General features: G+C 35.6%; 1 protein-coding gene across 5 annotated transcripts in view; it reads left to right on the forward strand.

The window, feature by feature from the left end:
• GXYLT1 (glucoside xylosyltransferase 1) overlaps window positions 1–19512 on the forward strand; it is a 49090-nt gene extending 29578 nt beyond the window's left edge. For all 5 annotated transcript variants that reach the window (XM_048302556.1, XM_048302559.1, XM_048302558.1 and 2 more), the window contains 6 exons: window positions 6619–6793; window positions 7763–7888; window positions 8707–8958; window positions 14978–15101; window positions 15405–15577; window positions 17641–19512. In XM_048302556.1, coding sequence (XP_048158513.1) covers window positions 6619–6793; window positions 7763–7888; window positions 8707–8958; window positions 14978–15101; window positions 15405–15577; window positions 17641–17802 — 1012 coding nt within the window. In that variant the 3' untranslated portion in view covers window positions 17803–19512. The remainder of the gene's footprint in view (window positions 1–6618; window positions 6794–7762; window positions 7889–8706; window positions 8959–14977; window positions 15102–15404; window positions 15578–17640) is intronic.
• Window positions 19513–19905: the final 393 nt, after the last annotated feature.

Consider the following 19905-nt stretch of genomic DNA (forward strand, 5'->3'; position numbering starts at 1 on the left):
TTTGTTTAGAAGAGCAGATCATACAGCTGGGATATCTTTGCCCATAGTACAGTCCTAAAATTTATCTCAGGGTTAGAATGTCTCCTTTCCATTTTCCACCGAAGTTTTTAAAACATTGGGAGCTTTTGGATTTTTAAGTGTTTTTGTTGAAAAAACTAAGTGCTTGTTATCTCTCTGTTTCTAACTTGAAATTTCAGTTACCTTTTTCCTCCTGGATATCAGAACCACAGGGATTTGTTTACCCATGAGAGAACTTGTCATAGACATTTTTGAAAGGCAGCTTGCTACGTATTTCCTCTAAGTAGCCTTAAGTGTATAAAGTGAAAACCAATGTTGTATGTATTTTTAAGATTCAAGTGTGTATGATAGAAGTGTTGGAGATGTGTAGAGGAATCTGGAAAGTTTTTAGGAGAGAGGTGTGTATCTAGACTTCAGTATGAGTCATGCAATAGTTGAAGATCATTTGAAATTGATGAGCTCTGAACAGGTGCTGATTCTAATAATGAATAATAAGGATCTTTAGGTTAATCAGTGTAAGATCAATTGCTTATGCTGTGTGTGGGAAGGATTTTGTAGCTGTTCTGCACCCACATTTTTTCTCCACTATTCTGATTATCAACTTTATTGAGAATGTCATGTGTTGTGCTTCTGGCACAGACTATTGGTTAGCTTTCACATTGACAGAGGAAGCATGAGATTGCTTTTACGTACAATGGTATAGATTTTATCAAAATTAACAAATGCTGATAAAGATAACATGAGGCTCAGGTTTTGTATGGTCTAGATGATGCTTTTCTAGTACACTTTCAAAGTGCTCAGTGTGGTTTAGCTGGTATGACTGCTTATTTCCTACTGGGACTGACTAAGAAAAAATTCCTAGGGATCCTTATTATGGCTATCTGACCAGGATGATTTCAGTTGTTGGATGTTGCAACTAAGTGGGTTTTAACTTGTGTTGCTTGCTAAAGTAGAAAGTTTCACTAAGTTTTGGGGTATATTGAGCTTCATGTGGTGTGGTTATATTGAGATGAATTGTGATAGTCCTGAAACAAGGAATTTCTCTAAACTATCTGGCTCATTGGAGAACGGGACTTCATATTTTTATAGTCAATTTAAAATTACTAATATATTGTAACACTCAAACCTGATCTACTAATTGAGTTGTCATTGAGTAGATTACATTTGGACATCATATGCAGTGATATCATTAGCATAGTTCTACAAAATAAACTCTGATTATGACATGTTTTTCATTCAGTGCTGTAGTAGAACATTAAGCTAAATAAAAATTAGAATTTTCATCACTTTCAAATCCAGATAATGTCTGTAGTTACCTTGATCCTACTTGTAATAAGTGTAGGAGTGATTCAACAGCTGCATTTTAATCAGTGTAGCTTTGCTGCCTTCTTACTCTGCCTATTTGCTTTATTTTTTCTGGTGGCTAAAGGCTTCTGGGTTGGGCTTCTTAGTGGTTGATCGATTAGATCAAACAGGGCATTAAAGGAAAAAGGATGCAATAAGTAAGCCATCTGTATTGTACTTACATATCTACAATTTGATTTTCTGAGGTACATTGTAGTGCCAGATTTGAAATAATACAGTTTGATTATGTGAAAATACTTTCCCTGCATTGTTTAATGAATATAATTAGCATTTTCCATGCTAATTATAAAAGCCACTTCTATTACACCAAATTAGATGGAACACTATACAGGATGTTCCTGAGGTTTTGGTACCCTCTCACTCCATGTATTATGTGAGGAGGACCCTACCTTAAACAAATAGAGGTGACCTCTACTGCAGTTCCTTGTGTCAAGTCTAAAGGACAGAGGTAAGTGTTTTGTGGAGTTGGTGGGTGTTTAGTGCCAATAAAATTTGATGGTTTTTTTTTTCCCAGGAATTGCATCTGGGATGCCATGAAGGTTCTAGAAAAGTAAACCTGTCAAAACATACCTCTGTAGTGTACTACTGAATTACAGCTTTATAATTGTAATTGACCTAGAAATGCTAATTTAATATAAAATGCATCATGGTAAACATGCTTAAATATAAGGCAGTGTCTTGACAGACAGGCTCTGGAAAACCTTGTTGTAGCAGATTCACTGAAGATATCCACCTATGTTCCTCTCTCAGAGGTTATTAACAGCAGAATTAATCAGTACAGAATGAAGGTCTACACTTGACACAGAAATACTTCAGGGCAAGGCTTGTACCTGGCCTTATGCTGCTGCTGAGAAGTATGTTTTAAAATACATGTGTTTTACTCACATTGTCAAAAGTGGACTGTTTTAAATGTGTTTCCTAGACTCATGGGAGTATGTGTGGAACTCTGTCTCAAGTGTTTTGTTTATTCTTACTGTCCCTACCCCTCAAGTGTAATTAGTGTCTTCACAAAAATGAAGTTCTCTTATTTCTCCCTAGAGACTCAAATCCTGTCATGGCATTCTGCTCAGTATCTTCTACTGGGTTACAGGTGCCGCCTTTCTCTTCCATTTTAGTTACCAGAGGTTTTTCTTTCCCTACAGGAGCTAGGGCTCCCACGTTACTGGAGATTTTCTTTTTCTTTAGAAACTAGGTCTGTCAAGTTTTCTTTGTTACTCTATCCAAAATCCTTACTAAAATACAGTTTGTATTTCACTCTATTGTTGCTTGTTTCCCAGCTTTTCCACTAGGTTCTCCCACATCAAAAGATCAAGCTATTAGTAATTAGAAATGTGCATATAAAAATATACATTTGTATTTTTGTATTTTCATGTTGCCTCTCAACAATTTTTTTAAAAGCACCTCCTCGCTTTTGAAAGCATCTTAACCCTTTCAGAACCTGTATTTGAGTTTCAATAAAGGTTCATACCAGAGCTGTGGTACTCTTGATACCAAAACTGCTCAGCTTCAGACAAGTTACTGTTCTTGTAGAATAAATTTTATTTTGCTCGTTGTCAACTCATCAACTGAACTGCTAAAAAAATGTATTGCCAAAAGATCTTATATCACTTGGTCATAACAGATACTGGGCCAGTTATCTAAATGAACATGCTTTTCCTTTCCCTGGCTTCTGGTGAGGTAGCTGCATGCCTAACTTCAGTGGAGAAAGATGGGGAGAAGGGTTACAGAGGTGCGAAAAGAAGGCAGCAGTTGAGGGCAGATAATTTGGGAAGAAATTAGTGGGAAAACTAAAGCCATGTAGACATAATATTGAAGAAGGGAATGAGACAAGTAGTGAAAAAGGTAATTGGCTCTGTCGGTAGAAGTGTTCACATGGAAGATGAGACTGCAGAGCTCAAGCTGATAAGCTCTGCTGAACAATTTACACTTTATGCTGCCTCTCGCATCAGGAAGAGGAAAAAGCGATGAAAGACGCTGGCAGCTGAGGGCTATCAGTAAATATGTTCCTGGATGAAGATGGGGATAGGACTTCTCCCTGGCAGTGGAGAGAGGTGTACATGAAAGGGAGAGGAGCAGCACTGAGCCCCGGTTGCTAAAAAGGGGGCTGTGGTTCTCAGTGGTCTGTATGCAGGGAAGTCAAATGCAGCTTATAATCACTAAAGGATGTCTTTTCCTGGAGTCTGGAGTAAGGACCACAATTCCGAAGTCTCATAACTTCTGCCTTAATAAATTTTTGAGAACTAATATGTCTCATTCCCTTTGTAGTGGATAGTCCACAGAGGGAATGGTGGCCTGTTCTTTCCAACAGCTTCTTGCTCTACCTGCTTCAGGGATAAAGCTTTATGTTGTGAATTTATGGATCTGAGTCCAGCTGTTTCCTATATGATATGATCTGAAATTCAGTTTTTGTTAGCTCTTTCTAAATTTTTTTTTTTGCCTTTAAAGGGATAATTTTTAAGCACAGGTTTAAAAAATTGAACTCAATAAGTCTGAAACTTAGAGAACAGCGATTGTGTGAACAAAGTGACTGTAAAAGCATTGTAACATGATCAGTCAGTTTTTTGTTGTGTGGCTTGAAATATTCTTTTATTTGCAGATGTCACTAGATGTAGAAATAATAGAATACAGTCTTTGAATCTCAGTGCATTTTAGAGTTTCTTTGGCATAATTTTTGTCATACTTTATTCATGGAAAGGTGTGTGTTACATGTGGCTCAGGAGGTTGGCTTTCAGCTATGCAGTTTGTGTAGGTTTTGCCCTTATTTATCACATGACCTTGTAATATCACTGTAGGCTCTCATGACTTCAGGGCTTAATTATTGTAATTCCCTTTTCAGTGGATTAGTGATGAGGCTAATCTGTTGCTTGCAGCTTGTTCACACTGTAGCAGTGTACTTATTTCTGGGTTTCAACTACCCTCATCATATTCAGCTTGCATTGTGTTTTTTACATTACTACTTACTACAGGGTATAATGTTTAAATTAGCTATATGTGTGAAGGTCTGAATGGGCATGTCTTGATTATATTTTAAGATTCTTTTTTTTTGTGAGTGTGTGTGTTAACCTGAACTAAGTTTCAGATTTTGCTTCAAGATTTATAAAAGGTTTCAGTCTGCAGATTGAATCATCTGAATATAGATGTCTGCATATTGGTGTCTATGCCAGGTAGGTCTTAAACAGCCACTAAAATTGAAAAGGCATAGAGGATGATCCAGGTGACCAGCCATTTAGTTGCTGAGAAGTAAATAGTTGGTGTTAATCACGAAGCACCTGGGTACCCTAGACATCTTTTTAGGACTAGTAGACACAAAATGATCTTTGAAATACCCAGTCTTTTTGGACTGGCATCTGGAGATCAGGTGGGATATTCTAGAACTTATTAAATGGCACTTATACCTATGTTAAAAATCGATTCAAGCCTTAGGTGTTTACTTTGAAATAAGATTAATTGCTCTCGATACTCCAAAGCCTGCTCACTAGATCTCTATTGGCTTTAATGAGACTTTGGACACAATCTTGTAGGTTAGCATCTTCATTTAGGTGCCCTATTTTGGATCTAAATCTGACCTATGAGGTCTTTCATCCATGTGATTTTTAATAATGCCCTGAACCTTGACTTAAGACTGGCTGCATAATCTAATCTAAATTTTATTAATCATAAATCCCCGAATTTAAGATTAAAAAAAAAAAAGGACTTTTTCAGTTCCAGGGTATTAAGTTCTTTCAAAACTGAGAATGTTTTTTAAATGCTGCAATTATTTATGGCATTAAAATTCAGCAGTTTTACAGTGATAGCTTTGCTTATATTTTGCCTTGTGGAACTGAAAATAATGTGTGTAGCTCTTCTGTGCCTTAAAGAAAAGAGGCATATTTGCATATTATGTATTGCCAACTTAAAGGAAAACTTTTATGTGTTTACATAGTTGCATAAATTGGGTGGAGATTATGTGCTAAGAATCGCATCTGGTAATTCCCATTTTGAAGTGTCTCCCTTCGACAAGTTTCTAAGAATGGGTGATTTGTCAAGCACTTCTCTACTGTTACTAGTTTGGTAAAGTCTTTTCTAACTTCAGAATTGGTTTTGTCTGCATAATTTGGCATTAAACTGGTAATTTAAACCTTCAGATACTTTTGGTTCTATTAGCCCCTTTCCTCCCGTAGTCTGTCCAAAGAGCTCAAGTGCATAATATTGTTTTGAAGATGGGCTCTGAGTTGATGTATGTTTAAAAGCTTTGAAAGCTTTTGTGACTAAATATATGAAATCCAGGAGATTTTTAGTATACCCACTGTGTTTGCCACCAAGCTAATGGTATTACCTGACAACAATTTTAGTCTATTATATAAAACTAATGAAATAACTTTTAAATGTACCCTGTATGATACATTCCAGGCACTTCTCAGCATAACTGTTGCACAGGTGTCTTCAGGAATAAAGGATTTCCCAGTCCCCACAACTTGCAATGATTTATCCTCAAGGACATGAACAGTGTGTGTGGTCAGTGTGCCTGAGGGATTTTCCAGAACCACTGGGAGCACCAGGGCATCCCACAAGGCCATCTGAGCTATTAGTTTCCCCCCTCTTCCAGCCCAGGTTGTACTCCTGCAAGACGGAAGGATAGGAGAAAACTTTCTGTGTTTTGTGAGTGCTTGGGTGAAGCGCTGAAGCGTGTACTTGACCAAAAAGGACTTACTGGAGCAGAAAATAGACAAAACCTAGATCAGTCAAAAATGTTCTTAAAAGAACTTCTTGAAAGTAGGGGTTATCTCACTTTTGTTGTTGAGTTCAACTCTGCTGCATTTGTTATTTTTTCCTATGTCTGTATTTAGTCCAGGGAAAGGGGAAAAAATTTCTGTATAGACGTAATGTGCTGTCAGCCTATGACATTTTGATGTAACTTAATGTAGTTTTTCTTTTAGCATAGCTATTTTGATGAATTTCCTTGCTAGTAATGAATAGTAGGATTGTAAAGAATAAATGTTTGTGTATAGAACTTCTAGACCTTTTTTTTCCCCTGTAGGCTGGGATGGTGGGAGTGATCATGAGAATGATTCAGGTTAAATGTAAGCATACATACGAGGTGTAATGCTGTAGTTTGCATGCTCTGTTGAGTTATACTTTGCTGGTTTAAGTATGATAAAGGGTATTTTGTTAAGTTACTTGCTGCAGTAAATAGTAGAGTTTTTCTTTAAGCCTGTGCTAGAAATAATGTCAAATGAAAAAATATTTTTGTATCAGATATGATTATATGAAAACACATCCTTCTGAGAAAATGCATCTAGCAGTGGTGGCCTGTGGTGAAAGACTGGAGGAGACTGTTACTATGTTGAGATCAGCCATTATTTTCAGCATCAAACCTCTCCATTTTCATATTTTTGCTGAGGACCAATTGCATGAGAGTTTCAAAGACATAGTAAGTATTAAAAAAAATGTATTCAATCAATTTGTAGCACAATTTGAGTAATATACAGCAAATCTTCTACTTCTTGGATAGTTGTTTGGTAGAATGGCAGAAATGCAGGAGCCTAAAAATAAGGTAATGAGACATTCATAGTGTTGGATGAGGATCTTTGAAATTTTTTCCTGTGGAAGAATGCCAGCTGCTGATACCAGAGTTTCTTCTAGAGTCAGAAAAAAACTTCCTGTTTTGTCATCTTGAATCTGTGAAATACAAGCCTGATGTTCTGAATGCAAACCAAGTTACCTTGTGTGAGCTTTTTTAGAGTTGGGTTTAGAAGAAAAAATTAGAGATCTGTCCTTTTTTTGTCCCTGTGCTTACAGCATGAGTCAGTCTTACATTGTTCAGAGAAAGTGAAACACCAATTTTTGAATGTGGTAGATATGGTTATGTCTAATTTTAGTAAATTTCAGTTAATGAAAATTACATTATGACTGGAGTAGCAGTTTTAGAAGCTGACTAGGCTATCACTATGGAGGGTTTTACTATTTTTCCGCTTAAAATGTCACATTAACTGTGACATTAGTATGTTACACATGCTAATTTATATACACTTACGCAAACAGAATCTGTGGCAAAAATGGAGTAAGATTACTTTAAATTTCGGAAGATTTCAGTGGTATTTGTTATGTGGTAACTAGTTAAGAGAGGAAGAGTTTTAATTCATGTACTTACTTTTTGTAAATACTAATTTATTTTACTTTCTCTTCCTTTTGCATGTGATCTGACATGATGTGTTTTCTTCATAGTAGCCTGCAGGTGCCACTTTTTGTTCAAGTCTTTTGATTAGTTGACAAATTCTTGTATTTCTGTTATGGCAAAGAGGCATTGCACTTGTGTGCAAGTATCAATTTGAATGGTGAAATTGATTTATCTTTTGTAATAGAATTGAAGTAATTTTTGTGATTTCTTATTTTCACATAGCTTGATGAATTCCCATATGAAGGAAAAGTTAATTACACGTTATATCCAATAACATTTCCATCTGAGAGTGCAGCAGAATGGAAGAAATTGTTTAAACCATGTGCTTCACAAAGGCTATTTTTGCCAGTAAGTTACTTTGTAATAAGACAATCTAGAAGTCTGTTTATGAAGCATCAAACTGTCCTTGTTACTCTGATTTTTGTTTGATTTTAAATGAAGTACTACTACTACTCCTGAAAGTTACTTTTATGACATCCTAAAAAGCCCTCTGAGTTTAATGTTCTGCTGGTATACCCTATGGTATAGAAGTTCTTTTCTCACTTGATGCATTATGGCACAATATCCTCAGAAAGAGGTAATAGGTCATGTCATCTTCTCAGAGATAAGATGGATTTATCACACCTCATCTCCTCATTCAGTTTGAAAGCCTGCATGCATGGGTCTGAGAAGTGTTAGAGAAAAGGAAACAAGAAATGGGCTATTGTTGCCAGTGTTTTGTGCATCTGCTCATCTAAGACACTTCAGAAAACATACTTCAGGCTTGGTGAATTAGAGCTGTGGCAGCTGTGTCCCAAATACTGTCTTTTTTGGGGCTCTTGACACTTGTCTGATTAGCTGCATGGGGAAGCAAGGGAACAAGAGCAAGACAGGAGCTCCTGTTGGAGTAACATTACACCTGGTCTCTACTTACTCCTAAGAAGCCCTGATGCATAAAATGTGGAATGAGTGCCTTTGCATTGCTGTTCTATATAAAATTTAGTTCCCTCTACAAAAATTCTTTAAAATGAGAGAAAAAGGAATGATGACAAATTTATTGGCTGCAAACTGTCAGCCTGAAGTGAATTTATTTGCATATGACAAAAATTTGTTAAACTTTATTGTATTTTATGAAGAGAAGTTCAATAAAACTTAAAATTTTGGTTTTAAATTTCTTTCCCTCACAGTTAATCCTCAAAAATGTGGATTCACTACTGTATGTTGATACTGACATCCTGTTTTTGAGGCCTGTTGATGATATTTGGTCTTTTCTGGGAAAGTTCAACTCCACACAAATTGCTGCAATGGCACCGGAACATGAAGAACCTCGTATTGGGTGGTATAATCGTTTTGCTAGACATCCCTATTATGGAGTAACTGGAATTAATTCTGGAGTCATGCTAATGAATATGACACGTATCAGAAGAAAATATTTCAAGGTATGTGTATTGCCTCTATTGCATTTTCTGTGCATTTCCATCTTTTAATTCTATTACTGTTTCATATTCATGTGTATTTTTCAAAATGTTTTTTCTGTAATTGTAATAACGCTCTCAAAGTATACCGTGTTTAAAATAGTATCTATTTTTTAAATGACATTCACTGTAAGAGTTGGAATTCTTGAACTTCAAGTGTGCTTGATTGTTTTAATTTTTCTTAGTTCTGAGAGATCTTGTGACTTGATACAATTTGCTGTAAATTACATTTGCTAACAGGCATGCCTACATTATTTCTTCACTACAGGCATCCCAGAAACCTATTATTGTAAACTTGTAAAATGTGTGTAGTTGTATGACCAGGAGGTGGTGCTAAAACATTTAGTAAGTTCTTGAAAACGAAGGTTTCCAAATTTTGCTCTTTTACATTGTAGCCAGGTGATTATCACCCTAAGTATCTTTTTATTTGCTTTGAAGTCCTAGTTTTTTCCTTTGTGCATGGAAGCAATGCACACAGCAGTAGAAATGGTCATTGCTTCTGAGACTTGAAGTTTTTTCTTATGTACTTGAAACACAAGTACAATAGCAGTGCTATGTGATTATGCTTGAGGGAAAAGTACATCTCTGTTTAAGAGAAGTTTGATTAGGGAAAAATAATCATGCAGCCAAAAACTTTTGGAAGATGCATCCATGAGAGGAGCAATACTTGCAGTAGACATTAATTCTCCCCCATTTCCAGTTTAATAAATAGCCTTCGTCCTAGCATTCTTGCTCTGTATTTTTCTTTAAGGAAATTCAGAGAATTTAAGAGAACTGGAGAATGGATTGTCTCAGTTGTAAAGTAGAAAGTTATAGTAGCTGTAGTATATATGGCTGTAGTTTCTCCAAGAAAACGTCTCTATCATTGTTATATATATCATCAATGAAATCTTGCATTGTCTACTTAAATTGTTTGTTTTACTGATTATAGCATATGGAGAAATGAAAATACTGAAAAGTATAATGAGAAAAACATGGGATTGAACACGCATATATCTTATCCTCTGACAGTGCATTTCTGTATAGTGATTTATTTTGAGTGTGGTAAACACGAAGATAAAGTTGGTCTTTCATTCATACTATGCCAGAATTCTGGTTTGACTTCTCAGTACAACTTAGGTTATAAATTCATTGGAAACTTTATGCATTTTTGGTAAAATTGGAGTTAAAATTTTCAAAAGTATACAGATTATGTAGGATACTAAAATTGTCAATAAAATGAACTGTAGTTTTCTAGAGGACAACATGAAGTCCTTTCTCCTTAACACCTAAAACTGGTGTTTTCTTTAAATTTAAGTGTGTATACATATACTTAAAATATAAGATTTAATTAGGTGAAATAATTCATGATTATTTTGAAATTCAAAATGAAACACTGCCCTTTCCCTTGATTCTAGAGGGCTAGGATATTTTTTTCTGTGATTCTGTGAGATCTGGGCTAAGACAGCACTGAGCGGGGGAGCCATTTAGTTTATTCTCCCTTAGTACCTGGAGTGTGGTCCCAACAAGCTTGCAGAGCATCCCAGTGCCCTCAGATGCACAAGCTTTATTACAAAAACTGTTCATGGAAACTTGCAGAGACTTTGTTCTCATCTTCAGGTTCCTTGAATGTCTTATTATAAAGAGAATTGGTTAATAAGAAAAAAATTGCAGACATAAAAGCAAAACTTGGAAAAGGATTTAGTGTAGCTGAGTCTTTACACAGTGGGCCTGAGAGTGTATGACTTTGCTTGTGACTGATAGCAAAGGAGCTACTATTCTCACACCTTTGGAAAAGAGGTAAACCAAATTCAGGGGTAGGGACTGTCCTAGTACCCCTTGCCAGTGACACTGCAGATGCTTTTGGACCTTAGACGTAACAGTTCCATCTTGTGTCCCATTAATTATTCCAGTGAAATATAGTAGAATTAGAAAATGCTTCACTGTTTTATAGGAAGGTGTGAATTTGTTTATATTCTTTCGGGAGGCTCAGCAAATTCTTCAAGGAGTATATAAGTTCTGGGAATTTTTGTATCTTTTTAAAGATGCCTGTAGACCTTTTTGCAAGATACTGTAGTGCTAGAGCATTTATCTGAAGTGAAAGTTTTGGATCAGGATGTTCCTCCAGTGCTACGGGTTTAAAACTCTGGGTTCTTTGTCTGTTGTAGCCCAAATTACAAGCTGAGCTGCTTGAGGCCTTTAAGCATCTTTCTTCTGTTGTCACATTGATTTGTGTCAGGATTATCCAGAAGATAGATTAAAAAAAGCAGAACCAGAGACTTTAGCCAATGGTTATAATGTTCATCTGGGTAGCAATAACCTATAGTTCCATGTACTGCTCCAGGATTAAGTCATCTTTTATCCATTTACGTATTTATTCTCAATCTTCTCAGGACTGTCAGGTCAGGCCATTTCAGACAAGCATCCTAGCTCCTTGGCTGTTGGTGTTGCGTAATGGATGTTGTTACTCCGGGTCCTGTCTTATTTGTCTTGTGTGTTGTGAGTCTCTGTGTATATGTACAGCACAAATACATGCACTAAATACACACATGTGTATGCTGGTATACAGATACATGTGCATGCACAGATGTGTTACTGAATATAGTGTGGTCATTACACTGCATAACTGGACATGAGACTAGAATTCATAATGAAGCTTCTGATGGTTAGTGCCTACATGTTGTCTCTGCTAAGCAGCACTTAGAAAACGGGAATGTAAAGCATTCAAGACTGTTTAGGATATGGAAGATGTAATAGTAGGTGACTTCTTTTGTATTTGTATACATATAGATGTAGATTTTTTTTTTAAAACTGGAAGAAATATAGCAATTGCTACAGGTACGGTGCTTTTTAACAAAAAGACCAATGAGGCAATGTGAATAGAGAGGAATGACTTCTATCACATTTATTAAGAAGGTTAGTTGATGCCTGAGATGCAGTCAAGGAAGGGAACAAGCTCTTAGAAAATCAAACAAGCCCCAAACAAATTAACTTCAAATAGAGTGTGCAAAATAGAGGTTCATGGGTATGCTTTAGAAAAAAACCCCAAAGTTCAGAGGGCTTCTATGACCTAAACCATTATAACCTTTTTCTACCATTCAGTGTTGCTTAGGGCTGTAGTTTCAAGAAATATGGTGAGCCTGCACAAAACCAGATTGCTTCTAAAAGGAAGGTTGCTGTCTCTTACCAGCTGCTTTTCCCTGCTTTTCTTATTTACTTGGTCGTAGCCTTTGGTGTTTGGTGCTTTATGTGATTCAATTCAACTTGCTAACAGTAGAAAAAAGAAATCCTTCTGCTGGGTTATTGAAGTACATCAGCTTGCAAAAGCATGCAGTAAGTAAAGTAAGTGTTAGCACTACACTGCTGGTGCAAGAACAGGGTAGAATCATGTAACCAGAAAGAAGAGGTCTGGCTCTCCCTTGGCATTAAGGAAATTTAAGTTGGTCAGCTGTTTGTGCGACACAACTGCAACTAGTTTAGATATTGCTGTGTGATTTGAGAACTTTTCCTCAGCTTTAATATTTTCTTCCTAGAATTTAGAAAAAGGTAATATGAGGCTAAATGTGATAGCTTTTTTAAGTCTGACTTCAGTCTTGGCCAGGCAGAAGTTTTCTGGTACAGAAATGAGTAATGACCAAGCTAAACAAACAAAAAACCAACCCAAAGTGTCAGAAAATACTTTGATGTCCCTGCATATATTTTGTTCTTACACATTTTCTTCTGCTCAAGTAAACTAGAATTTTGAGAGTTCTTAAGAGCCTGTCTGTATCAGTTTGATGGCATCACAGAAATGCCTATTATCATTTGGGGTTTTTTTCTCAAATCTGTAACATTCTTTGCATGTTGTGGAATACTGGAGAGAAGGCTTATATTCTGGAAATTCTAAAATTATTGTAGAGTTTTTTCTTGGAGTTTTTTTACTTGAGTAAATTCTGAAAAGCAGTTCTATCACCATCGTACTTCTCAGGCTGTTTCACCTCACTGCAAGTTACATAGAATATTTGGAAGAAGGAAAACAAGGAATTATTCAAGTAGTTTCTCTTGCTCCTACATTGGTGTCATTATATATCACTGCTATTTTATTAATATATAGCTCTTTCCTATTTATGCAAAGGTTATGGAAATATTACAATTTCCAGTTCTTAAATCTGACAGCACTATTTGCCAAGTAGTAGTGCTTCTAGACATCTGGCTATATGATTTATGTTGTTACCTGCTTTGCATCTTCTTGGGATATCCTCTGGATTTCTCTGCTATTAAAACTGTACAAGTGAAAAGAAAATTCTGTTAAATAATGACTTTTAACAATTTAAACTTCTATTTCTGTGGGTTGTTCTAAAACTTTATTTGCTACTGTATATTCTCTTACCATTATTATCCTGGTATGAAATGAGATAATTTAATTCTGTTTTTAATTCTTAGCATTTTGTCTAAATTTAAACCTTAGGTCAATATTCTGTGAATTGCAAAGTTCAGGTGAGGGAGTAATCCTTACCGACTGTGAGTCAGTCTGATTTATTTGCTTTTTTTTGGAAGGTTTTAGCTTAGTGTTAAAGCCTGTGTTTTATTTCATTTAATCACATTATATTGAGTCCAATGATAATTCTTACTAGAGAACAATTTTCTTGTGCATTTCTTATGCCAGTGCTCATCGAATACTTGCAGGCAATCATAGTCATAAATTTTTTAGGAGAGAAGGAACTGTAATATTCTGTTTGGCTTCTTACATAATATAAGCTGTAGATCTTTTTTTGTATTAATTCTTGTCTGAAATCTTGTAGTATTTCTCGGTTTAGTCTTCAGTTCTGAAAGCTCTTCATATTTGATGGCTGAAATGATTTGAGGAAAGAGTAAAAACTGAACTGCTGATTTGTGCACTTTGTCAGTGTAAAGCTCAGAGAAGGAATTCTTTGATACTGTAAATCTCAAACTGAGTATTTTGCTCCTGGTAATCTGTCTCTTAACATGATATTCCTGTATGCAAATCCCAAACTATACTGGAGTTCTAATAAAAATTTCTTTTTGGCAACTTGGTTAAAAAGAAGCAAGGGTACAATGCTTGTACTTGTTCAGGAATTATCTCTCTGTGGGACTTACTGTTATTCCATCCTTACTCTCAAAACTGTGAAGTACAGGGTACAAAGTGAGCAGCCTTGTTCCTTTCCTGTTCTAGTTGAGCTTAAGTAAAGGTAAGAGATTAGCTGTAGAATATGCAACCATTTAAACTGCAGATTTTAATCCCTTTGGTAACATGGTATTCAGTGTAGGCCAATTTACTCCAAGTAGCAGCTCCTCAACCAGAACCTTAGAAGAACTTTTCTTTTGAAGTGATTCTGCTAAATCAAGAATTTGGGAATTCAGTAACAGCTGTTGTTTTGGTTCTTTCTGACTTTTGCTAGTGAAAAGTTGTCCCATTGATGTGGAAATTCAAGTTCAGTAACTAAAAAAAATAAGTTCAACTTGATGAAAATGCTTCTGAAAACCTTTGAAGGATTTCTATATTTTTGTACACTGCTTTGTAGCCAGTATTTATTATCTGTATGTGTTTGGAACTATTTAAGAATTAATTTTATATTGAACTGGTTTGAATTTTTCCAGTTAGCATTAGAACTTGTGTATATTATCACTCAGTGATAAAGAGAGAAATTGCATAAAGTGTGGATATTTAAATACTTCCCATCTACTTGCTGCATGACTTAAATGCAGTTTTGGTGTTAGATCCTACTGCTGTATAAAAAAACTCCTTGCTATTTCTTAGAATTCTTGGTTTAAGATGTTAGAGGGAAATTTTCCTGGTAAGTTAATAACTGAGAAATAAAACATACTGGAAGTGTCCATAACTGTTTTCCTTAGATAGACTTGCTGGTTTAAAAGGAAGGAGTCATCTATACATTTGAGATTTGTAACTTTGAAGTGCAAGTTACTGCGATTCTGTAAGGCATTTCCTTCCCTATAGGTATAACTGTCCTGAATGTGTGTTGTTTTGCTTTGTTTTGTTAAATAGAATGACATGACACCAGTCCGGTTACAATGGGGAGAAATTCTTATGCCATTACTGAAGAAATACAAGTTGAACATAACATGGGGTGATCAGGATCTATTGAACATTATGTTTTTTCACAATCCAGGTAAATCCGCATTGATTTTAAGTCTCACACTGTAAAGTTATCTTTTCCGTGGTGTTCAAAAACCCAGGAAAATATTCTATTAGCAGGCTTTTGGGCAAAAGCAGTCATGGGATTATTCTTTAATTCTTTGAAAGCAATTGAGAGACAGTGATGGAGCTTGCTAGAGTGTAGTTCACTGTGAGACTTCAAAACAACTGTACAGAAATTTATAAAGCAGTCCTAAATAAATAAATAAAGAGAAGATTGGTTTATTTTCTGAAACAATTTTGCTACTTAACCCAGAGCTTTCATTTTTCTGCACAGAAAGTCTTTATGTCTTTCCTTGCCAATGGAATTACCGGCCTGACCACTGCATCTATGGAAGCAATTGTAGGACAGCTGAAGAGGAAGGTATATTTATTCTTCATGGAAACAGAGGTGTTTACCACGATGATAAACAGCCGACTTTTAGGGCTGTCTATGAAGCAATAAAAAATGTAAGTGTTTTTTGCATTGTACTAGTTATTCTTTTATGTATGTTTATCTATAGTGGTACATGTGTTTTGTGGGTAAGTTGATATTCATCTTGATTGCAACAAAGTAATTTTTTTCTCTTTTAAGTAGTGTCAGGTGTTTCACCAGTTTCTTCTTTATTGTTTGGATGGAGTTCCAGTATATTCCTGTTTTGAAGAGCATCTTCTGAAACAGAGTGTAGGCTATGTCTAGGTTAGGATTCTAAAACAGTGCCTGCAGTTGTCAGTGTTTATTTAAAAGGCTTTATTCTTGTTTATTTAATAAATCACCCAGTAAACTGTTTCCATAAGCATTTGGAGATCTTAGAATATCTGAATAGGAAGGGCCTACAAGGATGATTGAAATCCAAATACCTGGCCCTGCACAGGACCATCCCCAAGAGTCACACCATGTGCTTGAGAGCATTGTCCAAACATTGTGCCAGGCTTGCTGCTGTGACCACTTCCCTGGGGAGCCTGTTCCAGTGCCCAACCACCCTCTGGGGGAAGAACCTTTTCCTAATATCCAACCTAAACCTCCCCTGACACAACTTCAGGCCATTCCCTCGGGGCCTGTCACTGGTCACCACAGAGAAGAGATCAGTGCCTGCTCCTCCTCTTCCCCTCAAGAGGAAGTTGTAACTGCAAGGAGGTCTCCCCTCAGTCTCGTCCAGTCTCAACAGACCAAGTGACCTCAGCTGCTCCTCATAATTCTTCCCCTCAAGGCCCTTCACCACTTCCTTCCTTTGGACACTCTCTAATAGCTTTATATCCTTCTTATATTGTGGCTTCCAAAATGGCGCACATTACTCAAGGTGAGGCCACACCAGTGCAGAGGAGAGAGGGACAGTCTTTTTCTCCAGGCTGAACAAGCTATCACCAGAAGCTTCATTCTTCTGGAGATTTTAAAGTGCAGGAAAAATCCCTTCTTCCTGAAGTTTGTATGTATTTTCTGCAACATTTTAATACTTAATTGTGTCTAGATTTGGATTGTAAAAAAATTTTTTACATACTGTATTTTGACCTTTTCCAGAAATTCAGTATATTAATACATTGCTGTTCCTTTAAATACTAAGCACAGTGAGTTATTTCATTCTGCAAATAAGTCATCTAATAAACTATTTATCATTACATCAGTGTACTCACTGAAGAGCTGTAAAATTTAGCACTGATGCATTTTAATGTAGCACGGTACTGTGTGTGTATAACCTACAAAAATCAATAGTATATTTTAATGTTGCTTTATTACACATTGTCATATAGATATAAAAATGAAGAGAAGTACTTTTGGGGGTCTGAGAATACATTGCAGGGAAAGTGATTGTATTTCCATAAAAACATGATTTCTTTGTTTCCTTTGAGCATTGTCAAAAATAGAAGAAAAAATTATTTCCTTATATTTATGATCCCATTTTGTATATGAACATGCCAGAGAAAGTACGTAAACCACTACTGATTCAATGGTAATAAGATGAACAAAATTACATTACTTCAAAACACTGTTTTAACTTATCATATGTTTATAAAAAACATTGTGCTGTTGATTTAATGACAACTTTATTTCATGCCCATGTTAAACATAGTATGTGTTTGACCATCATTCAGTTTAATGAAACTTCAGTACCACTTTTTATACTGCTGTTTCATTATAATTTGGTAAGAATTGTATTACTTAAAGGTTATATGTCATTTGAGAAAGTTACCATACAACAACAACAAAAAAATCCAGAAACCATTTTAGATTTGTAAATTTTTAATTGGGTAAGGTAATTTAAAATTTCCTCCTTGCCTGTCTGAATACATTCATTTGCTTAACATTTAAAAAAAAAATCTTTCTTGTTAGGTTTATTGAAAGCATGAGAGTATATTTCTGTAATTTAGGGGTGTTTTAAATTACTGCATTCAGAAGCACTTGTCAGTTCTTGAAAACATTTAGTAAGCTTATAGACAGCAAATACGATGCTAAAAATAATTTTTATAAAACTCTAATACCTCTGAGTAATGACAATCTTCCATATTAACCTTAAATTTTCTTAACCTCTTTACAGTATTCATTTGGAGATGACCTGGTTCATTCGCTTTTGCAGCCCCTAGAACGGGAATTACAGAAAACCACGCATACATATTGTGGAAGAGTATACAGAGTATTCATAAAGCAGCTAACAAAAAGCATAAGAGACTTGTATGCCAGAAGATCAAAGGGAAGGTGATTTCTGACTCCCAGTTGAAGGAGATTGAATTAACGGAACTGGTCAAAAGGTGCAAGAATTCTATTACAGCTTGAATGGGCTCTTAGTGTGCCCAGAAAAAAGTTTACTAGCATACATAAAAATGAAGAAAATATTCATGTAATGAAGAACAGGAACTTTTTTCTGTAAAGGTGACTTTTTGGTCTTTAGAAGTTTAATCAGTGCTAATGTTTATCTCGCATCTGATGATTTGGGTGTTTCTGGCTTCTATGGCCAGTAGTTTTAGTCTGCATAATTCAGTTATCTAATGATAAATGAACAAGGAAGAAATGAAGATGGCTCTGTTTGGGAGTGTACCTCATATATTGTCTAAAATTCTCTTAAACTGTGAATGTAGCAATAACTGAGTCAGCAGCACTAACCTCACTTTAAAGGTGTGAGCCTTTATGTAAACAAAGTTGTTTACAAGTGCAGAAAATACTCTCTTGTCAAAGAAATGTGTTGTAATCATTGACAATCTGTATGTGCCTTTATATGTTCATCTCTTACATGTTGAAGTACTGTTTTGACAATCGTGTTTTGTTTATCTCAGATGTAAACTGCACACTATACGATTTTCTGAGAAATTAATAACTAGTATGTGATACTAGTTTTCTCTGTTAGTAAATACAGAGACTTTATGTTAAAAATTATTTGTTTCAACATTGTAGAGCCATTAGTATCAAAAGGTAGAGCAGAACTGAGGGGTTTTTAAGTAAAAATCCAGTTTGAAATTGCTTGTCTCACAATACTTTTTAAAAATGTCATGGTTTTGCAGCTTTATAGGACATTTTGGAAGTAGAAAAAAAGCCCAGTGGTGGAAAGCTGTTGCTGTTGTATTTCCATACTAGGAATTATTACTTGATTATTGTTATAGAGTATGTAGTACCTAAAAGTGAAGAGCTGTAGTAAGAGTTCTGATGCCTCATCAGACTGTGTAGTAGATGGGTTTCTTAGAGAATATATCCTGTTATATTTTTTTTAATAAATGGCTTTAAAATAGTTTTGGGGCAGATCCTCAACTACATTAGTGCATTACTGTCAATAGTGATAGTGATTTGCAACAGGTAAGGATTAGGTTTTCTCCAATTATGTTAGTGACAAAAGAAAAACTTCTGTTTAAGTAATACAAACTTTTTCTCCAGAGGAAAACATGAAGAAAAGGGCTGAATTCTAGTGTTACAGTAAAATATTTAAACTTGCATGGTATGAAATGTATTTGTAAAGTATATTTGAACTTGGATAACCTGAGATGAAGTCTTCGTAAAGTGAGCTTTTGGATTCCAGGAAAGTTCCTGTGTGTTGAACATGGAGGATCCACTCACTGACTTGCACCTTCGTCCCAACCCCATTTTAGAAGCTTGATTTTTGTGCCTGTTTCCTTGTCAGAGATACACTGGCTCTGACTTCCAGATCCATGTGAGCTGGATAAATGGTTTAGCAGTACAAAAACACACTCCACTGTCAGCAGTGTTTGTATCCTGCTTCTAATTTCCCTGCGGGCTCAGGGTATACATTCTTGGGATGGAGTCTAGGAAGCAGTCTGCCTCTCATGTAGGTCTCTTTTCCTTGCTGTGTAACCTTTTGAAGCCTGAAAATGTAGAAATCTGTGTGAAGGTGAATACTGTAACTGACTGATTTTACAATATGCAGTGCATTATTTTTTTACATAAATACTGATTTTTATATCAATTTGTCTTCAGCTTTCCTTTTTACTGGTACTGTGTGTATTTAAAAAAATATTTTGACCTGTTTTTTGTGTTTGTCTTTGCAGAAACTTCCAGTTTTGAATTTATTTTTAGTATGTTGTAGACACGTCAAGATACTCTTAAAACCTAATGGGCCGTTTAAGAAAAAAAAAGGGGAATGTGGACATTAGCAGCAGTCTTTCCACTTAAATTTCAAATTTTGTGAGGGAGGAGAACAAAAAGAATTAATATTGATGCTTATTGTAGAACAAAAATTCTTACTTTGTGCTTATGTCTAGGAATGTTTACTTAGCATATTACAAATAGCAGAATATGGCCTTAAGCCACAGGTTTTGATTAATTTTTTTAATATAAATGAAAACTGCTCACCTCAGGT

Source organism: Corvus hawaiiensis, chromosome 4, assembly GCF_020740725.1.
Source record: "Corvus hawaiiensis isolate bCorHaw1 chromosome 4, bCorHaw1.pri.cur, whole genome shotgun sequence".
Classification (NCBI taxonomy): Eukaryota; Metazoa; Chordata; class Aves; order Passeriformes; family Corvidae; genus Corvus; species Corvus hawaiiensis.